The sequence below is a fragment of the Lupinus angustifolius genome, chromosome LG03 (assembly GCF_001865875.1).
Source record: "Lupinus angustifolius cultivar Tanjil chromosome LG03, LupAngTanjil_v1.0, whole genome shotgun sequence".
NCBI classification, from domain to species: domain Eukaryota; kingdom Viridiplantae; phylum Streptophyta; class Magnoliopsida; order Fabales; family Fabaceae; genus Lupinus; species Lupinus angustifolius.
The window spans coordinates 6430070-6446751 of record NC_032011.1 but is presented as its reverse complement, the minus strand read 5'-3'; the positions used below and the strand labels follow the sequence as shown (position 1 = coordinate 6446751).

General features: G+C 32.4%; 1 protein-coding gene across 2 annotated transcripts; it reads right to left on the bottom strand.

The window, feature by feature from the left end:
• On the bottom strand, window positions 11330–14611 carry LOC109343279 (organic cation/carnitine transporter 4-like). Of its 2 annotated transcripts, XM_019581502.1 has the most exons (3): window positions 13973–14611; window positions 12169–12734; window positions 11330–12081 (listed from the first exon to the last, which is right to left on the bottom strand). In XM_019581502.1, exons 1-3 carry the CDS (start codon window positions 14469–14471, stop codon window positions 11377–11379), a joined length of 1770 nt encoding a protein of 589 aa, XP_019437047.1. In that variant the 5' UTR covers window positions 14472–14611; the 3' UTR covers window positions 11330–11376. The 2 variants fall into 2 exon arrangements, with proteins under 2 accessions (XP_019437047.1, XP_019437046.1); XM_019581501.1 differs by having other exon boundaries at window positions 11330–12734.

The window sequence follows — 16682 nt, the reverse complement described above, 5'->3', positions numbered from 1 at the left end:
CTACCAACCGATGTATGAGTTTTTTCCACTTATAAAGTTTTTTATTTCTCTTCGCATATCTAATGTCGGGCTTTATACTTGAATAAATCCAACAAAAATAAAAATAAATTACCCATAAATATAAAACTGTATTCTCTATCTTTTTTTACTAATTAAATGGTAACTTTCATTTCGAGTATGATGTAAAAGATTCTACGGACATTCTTGTAAAAGTTTATAATTTGATTTCATCTTCTAATAAAAATTAATATATATATTATCTCTTATTGGTTTTTTGTCTTTGTACTGCCAAGGGGCATTTGCTTACCTTTTGGGTAAAAAAAACTAATTTATTTTAGGGTGTATGGTTACCTCTCCTAACAAGTGTCCCTCAAAGAATCAAACTCATGACTTTTTGGTCATCCTGAGATCTAACGAGGCTTTACGCTACTAGACCAACACTTTATTAGTTTATTGGTCTATGTATATTAAATATTTATTCAACCATAAAAATTAATATATATATATATGACAAAATATCTAATATGTAGCACCAAATAAATTTATTTGGTATGGTTAAAAAATTATAAAATTCAAACATAAGTATTAGGGATCTTAAAACAGAATAGGATCGGCGCTTCCAAGCACTCTTTTACCCTCTTTTGCTACCACTTTTGCAACAGATCTCTCATGAGCTAGCATATGCTTGAATTGTGAAGATATGTGAAAATATATAAACACATGTGGAGAGAGGTGAAGGAGGGAAGGGTGTGTAAATAGGATGAGGTGATATGTTAGTCATAATAACTGGAAAACTATATGGCAAAAGGATCATAAGTATACGCTTCCTTCAAGTTAGATATCATAACTTTATATTATATTGAATTTATAGGGTTGAGGTATATAAAGAAAAAAATAATGATCAAAATAATAAATTATACTAATAATATTATGAATGATAATATGATAATATTGTGATAAGAATAATATAATACTAACCTTGTTTATCCTGATATTATATTCTAAACTTACCTAAGTTCTAATCATATGATGAAATATTATGTCTATATGATATTCTTTATAGTATGATTTAATATATTCTAAAATATTATCATATCTTCTAATATTCTCCCCTCCTCAAATACTTTGGGGGAGAATTTCTCCTCCTTCTCCCCCATGGCCCCAAATGGGAGTAGTCGCGATTTACTTAAATCTTTATTGAAACATTTAACCTCTATTTTTCAATTCACTCTAATGTATGGATGAATGCCACAATAAAATTGCTTTAGACACATTTAACCTCGTATATATTGCAAATTTGCAACAAATTAAAGATATATCACCTGTACTATTTTCAGTTAACACAAAAATTATTGTTTACGGGAGGTAATAAATAGAAGAAAAAAATGGACGACTTCACACCTTTGGTTGGGGTGGGCCATAAAATCATTCATTAACTGTGACATGAAGTTCTAGTTCAACCCCCAATATATGCATTATTACCTTTTTTTATTTCTTTCACTTTTAGAGCATCCATAATGTTTAGAAATCCTTTTCATTTCCTTCTATTTATTTTCTCTAATGTTAGAACCTTTTTAATTAAAATTATAGTGTTTTGAAGGGTTGAACTTATTTAGTTGAAGAAAAACTAATTCAGAATCCTTAATCATCACAATTCACAATGAAAGAAACATTGGAACAAAAGTGCCTGATTCAGTAGTGACGTTGATGTTTTGGAACATGCTTGGTTACTTGCAACATTATTCCATACGATAATATCAGGAACGCTAAAAGATGTTTCCAAACGTGATTTTTTAATAAAAATACAATACTCTTCAACTTATTTTGGTAAAGTAATCAATTAATTTTTTTTGGACATATAAAAGAATTATTATACATCATGAAAGAGACATAATTTTCAACTTTTATCTAATTAATTCTACAAAACTTGATTCAGAGAGTGGAGTGATGATCTTGGACTATGACTACATCAAAGAATATGTACCAGTATTGTATTATGCACACAATAATTGGGTAATTTATAATGAAATAGCGCCACCCACCTCATTGTTTTTAATCCTTATTTTTTAAATGCCATGTCCTTTTTATTAAAAAAAATCTCTTAGTTTACAAAAGAAAATCATGTAGAGAAAGAAAAGGGGGAAAATAGCATAGAAGAATACTAAGAGGGGTCATGTACAAGGCACTTATAACGAATGTGTTGTTAAAAATTTATAACTTTTATTTAATGTTTGCATATTATATATTTAATACAACTATATTAATTATTTATATTTACAAAATAAATGGTCTAATTCTGACACAGTTCTAAAATTAATATGAACTTAATAAGTAATACTTCACATGGTATAAAGGGAACCCTTATATATTAATGTTTCAGGAATGACCACTATGGTACCCAACACAACAATTCATAAATAGTTTTTCCTTTCCCTATGAGAGAGAAGAAGAAGGTTGTTTGGGAATATAAGGATTTGGTAGAAGAAGATCATCATTTTAAAACTCTTAAGGCATATAAAAAAACGTTCACTTGAGAGAAACAAACATAGATTCATGTATGTGGTTGCATCTTTGTTTTATTATATGTGAGATTCAGAATCATTAGGGGTTGGTGATTAACTAATCATAAGGAAACTAACAAGTGATATTAAAGAAAATATTATGAATTAATAATTCTTCAGAAAAAGTTACTAGAGTATAATGACTATGTATTTTTTATAAGAAAATATATTAATAAGATATAAGGGGTGCCAACTTTGTTACAACTTACACAAAAGCTTAATACAAGTAAGTGGATCGATACACCACTGTGCAAAAGTGTATGAACTAGAACCCAAACTTTTTTAGAACGACAACCAAGATCTAATTTGGATCGAATCCATGATCAGAATAAGCCCAACTTTCTCCCATTAAAAATAACATAGTTTCTCATACTCCAAATAGACCAAATAACCACAAACCATAACATTCTCCAAAAAGGTTTCTCTTTACCAAAACAACAGAAAGATTCATACGTCTTCAAGGCCTCCACAATTGTATTTGGCATCAAACATGAATTTGTAGCCAAGAATAAAATCTTTTCCACACACTAGCAACAAAAGGGTATGAAAGAAACAAATGCTCTAATTGTTCGTCATGCACTATACACAAAGCACATTTCATATCATCCACTCCTATTATATTTCTCTTGTGAAGTTCACCTTTCGTGGCAACTCTTCCTTTCATAACCTTCCACATTAAACAACAGACCTTCGATGGAGCATAGTTAATCCAACATAAGTTAAGAATATTACCTGACTCTAAGGCAGTGGAATGTAATTAAGCCAAGTATGTCGTTCTCACCACATAGCATACTGACTTGTCAAAATACCATCTCCATTTATCACTAACCCCAAAAGTACACTCATGGTTTTGAATAAGATCATAAAGGCATGTCTCATCATCTTCTTCCCAGTCAACCGACCTCCTCCTCTACAAAATGTTCCAATTCCACTTCCCATTGATCCAAGCCTCACATTGTGGAATAGTTGCTCAGATTAAACCCCACTAGAATTCCGAGATAAAGAAATGGGATTGAACCAATTCTAGATCTACAAGACAAGAAAGTAGCTTCCATTGAAAGACGACTATCTGTCACCCAGATACCAATCAGAAAACTTTTGTTAAAATTAACCTTCAATCCAGAAACCGTCTCAAAGCACCTGAGAATACTCTTCACACACCAAATATTGTAATATTTTGGTATGCAAACAAGAATAGTATCATCTGCAAACTGAAGATCAGTAATTTCCACACTATGCCTTCCAACTTTATAACCTTGCAATTCCAACATTATTTATGTAATGTAAAGATTTATACATTATTAGTACATCATCTATCATTCATTTGTATTGCTTTTATTTCAGGGTCAATTATGATAAAATATGAATGATGGATGATAAAGAGAAAATTTAAAAATGTCAGTGTATATATCTTTTTCTCAAGTTATTATCTCCAATTTTGTATAAATTCTAATTTGTATCAAATATGATGTCAAGAATTTTATATATATATATATATTTGTATATGGAATATAATTTATTTGAGAGATTTGTATATTTGATATATTATTATCTTTTATATGGATTCATATATTATTTCGCCAATAACGTGTTTGACTATTTTTTATATAAAAAAAAGGAGGGATACACATTTTCTCTTCAATCCCGTAAGCAAAGTAGTTATCATGTCTATGGCATCCTTATCAGTTCATTGATTATAAGCCATTCATGTTTGTGAGTTGTGACTATTACCATCTTTATTGGAATTTGATGGTTATAATATTCAAGCACAATACCAAATGTGCAGAGGGAATGGTAGTTCATATGCATTTCTGTTATAAAAAAATTGTATATATTCTAGATGTGTGATAAATAGATATATATTGCATTGCAGTACAATTGATATACATGAGAATGTGTTTTTGTTTGTGTCACTAAGACTCTGGTTATTTTTTAAATATATATCTGTAGCATAATGCTTGTGAATATTTGGATAATGTGTGGATTTTTATACATGAGGATGTTATGTTATTTAACATCTGTTGAGAAAATTGAATATTTTTTAAATTAGTTGATACAATATGTTGTTAAAATAATATCTATTTTAGAAATTAATTTGAATAAAATTACATAAATGTTAGTATGATATTATTTAAATGAAATGTGATTGGCCCAAAGGAATATATTGTTTGGCCAAATAATAACATATGTGTGCCGATAAATATGTAACAAATATAAAAAAAATTATGCGAATAATAGTCGATTCAAATAAAGATTATTGTTTGACTTAACCAATTATTAATATTTGATCATTATATTGAAATTATCCATTATAAATTAATGTCCATGTTCAAAGACTAAAAATTAATAGTGTTCGATATATTGTGACAGTCTATTATGTGAACATGTCTAGTTGTATACACTACATGACTTGTTTGTTTATATATGAACATGTTATTATTTTTTGTTGGATGTATTAAGTGTCTTTTTTAGTGCTGCAAATGTTTCTCGCCAATTAAACAATATTCCAATGTTGAATGACAAATGTTAAGGTTTGAAAGGAAGTTGTAGAGATAATTTTCGGCTGTATAAATTTAGATCTGATTCTTCATGTAGAGAAATCTATTTCTACTCCGAAAAATCTCAACGAAGTTAAAATTGAGAAATGTGAACACTTTAACTGCATGTATCTAATGATCATGAAATGCTCTATTCTAGAAGCGTTTCGGAGCTTTACTTCTAACAGTTAAATTGCAAAGAAGTTTTTTTTTGAAGAAATTGAATAGTACTTTTCAAGAGTCATTTCTTTCTTTCCTCTAACAGTGGTATCAAGAGCTTTTCTTTTTTTTTTCGATCTTGGGTCTATAAACAAAAAGAAGAAAGCAAGAACAACCTTTTCATGGCAAACAATAGTGGATTCACTATGACACTACCAACGCTTGATGGAAAGAACTATGAAAGGTGAAGTGTGCAGATTAGGGTTATGTTTGGCTATCAAAAAGTTCTTGAGATAATGCAGAATGGGTACCAATCAGTTGGTGAGGATGCCACTGAAGCCTAGAGATCCACCTTCAGAGAGTGCAAGAAGAGAGACTGCAAAACCTTGTTCATGATTCATCAATACATGGATGAATCCAACTTTGAGAAGATTGTCAATGCCAAAATATCAAATGAGGCTTGGAATAATCTTGAAAAGAGTTGTGTAGGACCTGAGAAGGTTAAGAAAGTGAAGTTCCAGACCTTAAGAAGGGAGTATGAATTGTTGCAAATGAAAGAGGGTGACACCATATCAGAATGCTTCACAAAGATTAGATCTCTAACAAATCTAATGAAGGGGTATGGTGAGGTGATGAAAGATCAATTGGTGGTTGAAAAGGTGCTGAGAACTTTGACCTGCAAGTTTGATCATATTATGGTTGCCATAGAAGAATGAAAGGATCTTGAAGTGTTCAAGATAGAAGAGTTGTAGAGCTCATTGGAGGCACATGAGCAAAGAGTCAAAGAAAGAAGCCAAGATAGAGATTCTGAGCAAGCCCTTCAAGCCAAGTTCAGTAAGAATTACACTGGCTAGGGAAACTTCCAAATAAGTTGAAAGGTAGATGGAAGAATGATAAAGAGAAAGGTTATGAAGCAACCAGACAAGAGTTTGGCTCAACCTCCTCACATAAATCCAATATGCAAGATCAAGTCTTCAGGAGAAATAAGAAGAAGCTTGACAAGAGGAAAATCCAGTGCTTCAAGTGTAAGAACTTTGGGCATTATGCATATAAGTGTAGTTTCAAGCATGGTAGTGGTGGAGCTGAAGCTGAGGCAAGAATGGCTCAAGAAGGTGAGTCATATGAAGAGCAAGTACTCCTCATGGCCAAAATAGAGAAAGAGCATGTCAAGAGTCATTGTTGGTATCTTGACAATGGATGCTCTAATCACATGATTGGCCATAAGGACTGGTTTGTGAGACTTGATGAGTCAGCTAGAAGTAAAGTAAAATTTGCAGACCATAGCTCCATTGAGGCTGAAGGAATTGGAGATATCTCAATTCAAAGGAAGGATGGCAAACACTCATATATTCCTAATGTCTTGTATGTACCCAAGATGAGAAGCAACTTGTTGAGTCCTGGTCAATTGCTTGAGAAATGGTATACAATGTTGATGGCAAATAGAAGGTTGAAGGTGTTTGACAGTGACAAGAATCTGATTCTAAAAGTTCTCTTATCCATCAATAGAACTTTCAAGGTTGGGATTCAACTGGCCAATCCAAGACTGGTCATGAAAGCTGGATTTGGCATCAAAGGTATGGCCATTTGAATTTCAAAGGTCTTGACTTCTTGAGTAGGATAGGTATTGTAACTGGTTTACCCCCCATCAAAACTCCTACTAGACTATGTGATGTTTGTCTTGCAAGTAAACAAATAAGGATCTCATTTGTTGTTTTTGTTCCATCTAAGTCAGCAAGGCGACTTGAGCTAATATACTCAGATGTATGTGGGCCTTTTGAGGAAAGTTCACTTGGGGAGAATATGTATTTTGTGACCTTCATAGATGGCTTCACAAGAAAGACTTGAGTGTATCTAATCAAAATGAAAAGTGAAGTGTTTGTCACTTTGGTTGGGTCAAGGCTTAGGTTGAGAGGCAATGTGAGCAAAAGTTGAAGTCCTTGAGAATCGATGGAGGTGGAGAATATATGTCAAGTAAATGGAAAGAATATTGTGCTAGGGAGGGGCTGATTCATGAGGTAATTGCACCCTACACTCCACAACATAATGGTATTGTAGAAAGGAAGAATAGGACCATATTGAACATGGTCAAGGGCATGCTGAGAACAAAGAAAATGCCCAAGAAGTTTTGGGGAGAAGCTGTTTCAACAGCAGTCTACATTTTGCATAGAAGCCCGACAAGAAGGCTAGGTGAAGTCACTCCTGAAGAAGCTTGGTCAGGCTTGAGACCAAGTGTTAGCCATCTCAGAGTGTTTGTTTCTATATACTATATGCATGTTCCTGAAGTGCATAGAATGAAGCTAGATGACAGAAGTGAGAAGTTGGTCTTACTTGGCTATCACTCTACAAGGGCATACAAAATTTTCAACCCTCTAACTCAGAAGATATTGTTAAGTGTGGATGTGAAGATTGATGAGACACAAGGCTGAAACTAGAGTGAAAACAATGATGGATCAGAAAAGCATCATATAATGCACCTTGATGAAGATGCACTGGAAAACCAACAACTAATTGTTGAGCAACCAACTGTTGTTGAGACTCAGAATCACATAAGATATTAGAGAAATAGACAAGCTCCATCAAGATTGAGTGATTATGAAGTCTTTTCAGACTCAGAAATCACTATAGAGGGTGAATGTGTTCATATGGCTCTATTGGCAGATATGGAACCTGTGAATTTTGAGGAAGCAGACAAAAGAGTCATTGGTTGGATGCTATGAAAGAAGAACTGAACTCCATTGAGAAGAATCATACTTGGGAGCTCACTCCATTACCAAAAGGAAAGAAGGAAATCTCTGTGAGTTGGGTTTATAAAGTAAAGATAAATCCAAAAGGAGAAATGGTTTAATACAAGGCAAGACTTGTAGAAAAAGACTTCTTACAAAAACAAGATCTTGACTATGAATGAGGTATTTGCTCTTATTGCAAGGTTAGAAACCATAAGGTTGGTAGTTTCCTTGGCAAGTTATCATAGTTGGCCAATACATCAAATGGATGTTAAATTAGCATTCCTAAATGGACCACTAGAAGAAGAAGTATTTGTCACTCAACCACCTGGTTTTGAGGTTGTAGGCAAGGAAGATCTAGTGTATAAGCTGCACAAAGCCCTTTATGGTCTCAAACAGGCTCCAAGGGCCTTGAACAAAAGAATTGATGGATTCCTGTTGCAGCTTGGTTTTGTCAAGTGTAGAGCTGAGTATGGAATATACATAAGGGGATGTAACATAGATGACTTGATAGTAGTATGCCTCTATGTTGATGACTTGTTAGTAACTGGTAGCAGCATTGAAGAAATTGGTGCATTCAAGGAAGATATGAAAGCTGAGTTTGAGATGAGTGACTTGTGAAATCTATGTTACTTTCTTGGGATAGAATTCACAAGAACCAATGCTGGAATTTTCATGCACCAGAGAAAATACACCTCATAGGGTGCCTAAGGTATGTATGCAATACAAGACCACACATAGCATATGGAGTAGGGGTTGTGAGTAGGCATATGGAGTCACCAAATAAGTCTAATCTACTGGCAGCCAAGAGATTACTCAGATATGTGAAGGGAACCATTGATTTTGGTTTGATGCTGCCCAATAAACTCTGCAGTCTCAATCAAACTATGCTTGGATTCAGTGATGTAGACTGGTGTGGGGACAAGAGCGATAGAAAGAGCACAACAGGATATATCTTCATGTTTGGTGGTGCTCCAATCTCTTAGTGCTCAAAGAAAAAAGATATAGTTGCTTTGTCCCAATGTGAAGCAGAATATATTGCTGCTTGTATGGCTGCTTGCCAAGCTCTATGGCTCAAGACATTACTTGATGAATTAAAGCTAAAGGGTGAAGAGGATAGTATGCAAATGATGGTTGATAACAAATCAGCAATAAACTTGGCTAAAATTCAGTAGCACATGGGAGAAGCAAGCACATTGAGACAAGGTTCCACTTCCTTAGAGATCAATTGAGTAGAGGGAGATTAAATTTGAAATTTTGCAGATCTGAAGGCCAAATTGCAGATATACTACGAAGCCATTGAAGAAGGAGATGTTTGAATAACTTAGACATAAGCTTGGAGCCTATAGTCTAGCTAGTATGAATTAAGGGAGAGTGTTGAGAATAATGTAATTCATTTAGTTAGTTAATCGATTAAAAGTAGTTTCATTAATCGATTAATAGTTTGTATAATCAATTAAACAGACCGTTATTTCTGTTATAAAAGGCAATGTGCCTGAAATGAAAAGGGGGCGAAGTTTTATTCAATTTTAACCATCTTCTCTCATTCCCTGATAATTGATTACCCGTTATCTTAATTAATTAAATCTTTCTTTCCAAGAGTCATTTCTTTCTTTCCTCTAACAAATACAAAGCAAAATTAATCACTTAGGTACGACGTCTGATAAACAAGAAAACAAAATTTCAATGGTTACGACATTCTCAAACAAAATAAATAAGTGTGCATTCTCAATAAAATAAATAAACAAATAGTGTTTGGCCGAAGTCATGAATTTGACTATTTGAGTGCATTCTTCAATATGTAAAAATATTTTTATCTTAAGAATTCAAATTTTGTACATCCTTTATGAGTTACACTTTTAGAAATAATTTTACAATCTTAATCATTTGGGAAGTTTTTTCTTCAAATCTTTTAACAAACCAACCAGATCAAGTTGGTTTGGGTCAGGTTCTTCGATTTACAATTTAAAATATTAAAAATGTATAATGGAATTGAACAATAAACAAAAAAATAAATTTGAATAAATATACTCTTTTCGGTTCAGGTTGAACAGGTTCAAAATTTTGGATGTAAAAGGAAAGAATAAAAAATTGTTAAGTCGGATATCAATAAGTTAGGAATACATTTGTATATTCAAAAATTGAATAATGATAAGTATCTTCGGTTAAGTTCAGGTTGGACAAGTTCTCAATTTTGGAACCTATTATCTAAAACAATCATGTTAAATTTGCTTATTGGAATTCGAATCTAATCTATTGATTCAAATCAAACCATCAATTATATTTAGATTTGTTTATATTAGTATGCTTTGTGGGTTGGGCAACATACATTATAATAAGAGTTAGTGATGCGGAATGACAAACATTTTTTTATATTGCAATTCATCTACAAGTCATTTATATAATTTTTATTTCAAAGTGTATTTAATGAGTATAATATTTATGTACTATAAATATAAAAATTTGTACACAATGTCATTCATCATTCATTTATATTACCTTTTTAAGAGTGAATGATAATTAAACATAAATTATAAATGGTACGGTAATATTATATAAAATTCATATATTGTGATTATATACAAATTTTTTTCATATATATATTATATGATGTGTCTAAAAAATATATTATATCTTCTAAATAAATAATAATTTATTTATTTGTATTCTAATAAATTATATAACTATGATAAAACTTAATTTTTATATCAAAGTATCGTATACATTAGGATCCACCACATTCAATTCTGTTCTATGCAGTAAAGCAATAATAACTTTTAAATCAACAACTTACAATAAATAATTTTAGTTTGAGTCTTCAATTTCATGAACCCATTTTAGAGTGGAGGTGAAGATATTCCAACATCTATTATCTTCCATGTACAAACTCAAACCTGAAATAATTTTTAAGACGATTCGCGTTTCTTGCATAATGAACCATGATTTAAAAATAGCGTAATATTAAAGTACAAATGTTATCAAGAACCTATCATATCTTATTTAACTCCCCTAGCATTAGCAAACGTCATAACTCATAAGTGTATACTTGTAGAAGGGTTTGGTAGCACACTCTTTTTACTTTTCATTCTTCAAACAAGAAGTGTCCTGCAAGGATGGATTAAACATACGTATTATTTTTCTCTCATAGCAAAATTAACAAAAACGCATAAAAGAATAAAATGGATAGAGATTGGTGTCTCATTTCCTATCTTAGACCAATTAAATTTTAATAAATAATATAAAAATATTACTTTTGTTTTTAAAAAATTTCTTTTTATTTATATAATAATATCTAAATGGTATCAAATAAGAATTTGGACACTTTTAGAAAGAGGTGATATTTATTAAAATGAAACATCTTACCAATATAATCACAACCATGAAGTGACAATAACATCATACAATTGAAGCCTCTAGTCCAGCAATTGTATCATATAAGGGTTTGTTCAATGTCTCTGGCAGAAAAATTGTAAACACCCCACCAAATATCCCACATGCTGCAAACACCCCAAATGGCATCCAACCTCCCAAAACCACCACAAATGGTGCCAATATAGCTCCCATTTGTGATGCTTGGGCCGAACAGCCAAGTGAGACATTTCTTACAACCGTTGGAAACAACTCTGCAACGTAAATAAATAACAAATTATAAGTTCCAGCCATCCCAAATATTCCAAGAATTCCACATACCATCCTCACCACCTTCCATACACCAACTTTCTTCATCAAACTCCCTATTAAGCAAAAGAATCCGCTGAACCACATTGTCCCTAGAGCTAACCGCTTTCTCCCTAACCTGTTTAACAACAATGTTGTTATCAAGAATGCTGGTAACTCTGACAGTGAATTTAGAGCCACATTTAGGTAAAGATTGACTCCCAAGTTCACCACATTCAAGCTTAGACCATAGTACACCAAAGAGACTAAGAAGCTCAGGTCCACCGCGAGGAATAACCTTATACGTGTAGCTGGTGACCGAATTACATCCAAGATTGATGCAGAAATTGCATCTTTGTTTTCAAAGATTTTATTCTTTGCAGTTTCTTTGGTACCTGAGCCTTCATTTGTTATAGATGTTGTTTCTTTGCCATCATTTGGTATGGATGATGCTTCTTTGCCTCTATTTGGTTTTGGTAATGTTTCTTTGCTATCATTTGATATGGATGATGCTTCTTTTCCTCCATTTGGTTTTGGTGATGTTTCTTTGCTACCATTTGGTATAAATGATTCTTCTTTTCCATCATTTGGGATAGATGCTAATTCTTGGTCAAGTACGAGGATAACGTTACTAGGGAGGTGCTTCCCGTTCGTGGAGGCAATGGTAGACATTAGCTTCATTGCTTCGTTTATTTTCCCACGAACAAGGTACCATCTTGGTGACTCTGATATAAAAGGAATGACAAAGAACACAAAGAGTATAGAAGGAATGGAAGAAGCAATGTAAAGATGGCGCCATTTTTGGAAGAAGTAAGCAATGGCTGAGAGAATTGCAACACCAGATGGAAAGAAGTAGAAGGTGGACATTCCAGCAACACCACGCTTTGAAGGGCCCACTGGTTCATTAGCGAGTGCGAAGACATTGATGCCAACACCGGAAACGGTGAAGCCAGTGAGGGTACGAAAAAGGGCATATACCCAATATTTAGGGGACAATGCTGTTAAGCAACCAAAGATAGTGTTTAGGATACAAGCCACTATGAGAGAACCTTTCCTTCCTAAAAAGGAGTCTGAGAGGTGACCAAATATTCCAGCACCTGAAATTAAAATATCAAATTATTCTTAATGATTAATTCACATTACTTTGAACCGAACCAAACTGAAATGGTTCTAAATAAAAAAAAACTGAATCGAATCGCAGAGTTGAACCGAACTGAACCGAACCACATTTTATGGTTCAGTTTAGTTTCATCGGTTTCAAATTTAACCGGAACCGCTTACACTTCTAATAATTGCGATTTCCATAAGTTATATGCAACAGTCCATTATATTATCACGTTAGTCAATTACAAAAATGATATATTTATACTGTACAGTAAGATTTTGGGGTAAAGCAGTAAGGTCGAAATCGTTTATACTTTTTTTATAATCACTTTTTAAAATCACAATTACAATTTTCAACTTTTGTAAGATGTGTAGAATTTTGCTTAGAAAGGTGAGAGAGATTGTTTATATTAATATTGAATTAATTGAAGAAAAAAAATGTTTTTATTTTTATTTTTTTGGATGAATTGAGTATTCATCTAATGGATATTCATTGGATATAATGGATGAATTTAATTTGGATGGATTTTAGATTATAGATAATTTGGTAGCACATAACAAATGTTAATTATGATTTGTTGCTGGATAAGACATCAATCATTTCTTTGTATAAAAAATAGTGCTCATTTTAGTCATGGAAAAATTTATATATGTATCAATTTAATCCCAAAAAAATTAAAAACTCAAACTAATACTTAAATATTATAAGTCAATAATATAGTTCCAAGTTGATCACATTTGATAGTTTTTGTAACCATTGTTTGGTTTTTTCACTTTTCCAATAATTAAAAAACAAATTTTGGATGCTCCAAATTTTTATATAATTTTAAATTAATAATTTAACATTTTATAAAATCATATTTCCCTGACTCTCCAAAATTGGAAAATAATTCAACTCCAATTTTCATAGGAAGAAAATAATATACACAAAATTTTGAAGGAAAAAAGTAGTCTATACTCCATAAAAAACAAATTCAATCTAATGATTAAGTTATAAAAATCTACTCTATATCTTACTCATCTGAATTGAAATTCAAATGATTAAGTTATAAAATAAATGACTAAAATATAAGAATAGAGATCACATATTTCTAACAATTTCTCATTCTTTTCACATCAATTCAAAAAATAAAAAGTAATCCTCTCCAAAATGTAGATACATTTTTTTTAATGTAAGTGAATATCCTCAATTTTATTAATAATATAGGGCTAAGAAAGAAGTTGGACAAACCGATGGTACAGCCGACGAAGAACAACGCTTGGACAAGTCCAACCTTAAACTTCCCACCGCATATCAATCCCCACTCCGACACGGTGGACCTATTCCGTCCTCCGACCCACTCCCATGAACCCGGTTTGAGGTGACAGACGCTCGTGGCGGTGGTGGAGCATCCTGAACCGGCGGAGCCAGAGAGGCACCTCCAAGTGGGTTCATGATCAGCAAAAATCATCACCATGGAGTGGAATGCCTCCAGGATCCATGCAAGACTGACAAGAATGAATTGCCTCTGCTGCCACCGCCCGAACTCCCCGCAGTACTTCTGTAGCATGTCGTCCATGCAAATCTTTTCTTGCGGCGGTGAGTGGCCGTGATCCTTGTCACCGGAACCTGAGGGCAGCGAGGCAGCCACATCGTCGATGCACACGTTCTCCGGTGGAGATGAGAGCGGTGGAAGGGTTTTTTTATCGTGAGCTTGGTTATCAGAAACGGAGGACGTCATGGCACTCATTTTTGGTAGTTGTTTATCTGTCTGCTATGTTGCTACACCTTTAGTTCCTAGTTTCTTTTCATATTCAGTTATACACTCATGAAGTCATATATATACTAGTGCTAGGGCTAGCTCTTCTTCAATTATATGTTATAAGGTAAGATGGTGAGGGTTGTTATATTACTAATAATATGTTGATATAATAATGTAAGGGATTAGATCCCAAGAACGATAAAAAAAAAGTTTAGGGATTAGATTTTAAGAATGATAATTTGAAGTCATGTATATATTAATAACTGTGAAGACACATGTTGGAAGACATGTTGAGAGAGACACTTATGCACTCCAACATGAATTAATTTCGTATCAAAAGGTGAAAGAATATTATTAGTGGTACCAAAAAAATATGATGTCATAATGTAAAATTGTTTGAAATTGTCTTCAATTTGATATTAATTATCAAGATTCAGGAAAATGTAATATTGCAATCGTAATTATGTTTGAGAAATGCAAATTAAAACATTGTCAACGTTAGATTAATTATAGTGTGATATTAATTTTAGTATCAATTATGACTAGGACGTGCTACGACAAAAACAGAATCATTTGTAAATTATATATTGTCATCACTATTGACAAGGAAGTTTGAGCTACTAGTTTTAAAATCCTTAACTAACTTAATAATGAAAGGGACGTTGGAACGGAAATGCCTAATTCAACATGCGCTGAAGGTTTAACATATTATTGCATTAATTAGCATTGATTTTTTATTGCACATAAAGTAACCTAAGATATTGGCTTCAACCCCAATTAGTTAGCATTGGATAATTTTATGTGCTTTGTCACCATCTCTTAACTCTCCGATAACAATTGTGGCTTCATTGGTTCGCACAATGTTCTAAAATTGCAGTAATAAACCCAATATAACTATGTCCATAATTTAAAACAATGGTCGTGTCTTATTCAAACAATTAAATGGAATAGCAATGGAATATTGACTGTTTTTGTTAATTTCTGAGTGGCTTCAACTTTATTGTGGATACATAATTTTTGTTCTATCCAAAAAGCCCAAAAATACTTCTTTTAAAGAAGACATTTATTTAATAAATAAATAAATGAAAATACTTATAAAATAACTAAGATAATTGTGCATTTATTTACTTAATAAATAAATAAATGAAAATACTTAGTGAAGCACACATCCATAAAGCATTGCTTGCTAAACTTGTTGTTTTTATCCACTGTGTGCCCAGTCATTATAAGAATAATTGTCTTCCTATTTATTTTGTGAGTATGACAACCTATCATTTTTAATTAAAAACACCAAATGGTTCCCTTTCTTTTATTTGACTATGGTGATTGTGTCAACTTGCCATTTATTAAGAGAATGGAAGTTCTCTAATTCATCTATTTCAATGACAATAATTTTTATATATTTAAGTTAGCTAAGTTCTTTTAAGAAAATGCCTCTCAATTCTATAACTTTTATAAAAGTTTGTCGTAACTAATCTGCACGCATAAAGTGTAAATGAACTGAATTATTTAATAATGAAATAATTAGGAATAAATAATTTTTAATTGTTTTATTAATAAATTGTTTTAAAAATTAATATTGAGGTTATGGTTCATGTCGTATTTGCTTTCCACTTCGAGTCAAGAAATAATTGCGGTAATTTGTATTGTCTTTGTTAGGTATCAATGGTAGAATAACCTAGAAGGGGGTTGAATAGGCGTGGCGGAGCTCAAGTTCCATTTTTTTGGTTTTTACACACTTGCTGAAAAATGCTCACTTAATCGATTAAGCATTGTTCATAATCGATTAACCACTGTTCATAATCGATTAACCAGTAACAGAACCAGAATGATCAGAACAACAACTTGCACAGTTATTAACCAACACACAAACATATATACATCAGATATTTTTATGCAAGATTAACAAGAACATAGCAAAGAATAAGCATGCAAAATATCAGCTCCAAACTCACATTAAAACATCTTAAAATATAAAAGATAAAAGGATAGAAAAGATTGCACAGGGATTTTATCCTAGTTCGTTTTGCTGTCCACTGCAAAACTACATTCAGTCACCCCCTCTGATTTGGGAGATTTTCCTTCTTCACTATAGAACACAATGTACGTTACATACACGCTTCCAAATACAAGACTCGAACGCTCCTTTCTTAGAATCCAAAGAACTTTGTCACCCTTGGTTTGACCTTTCCCAAAACC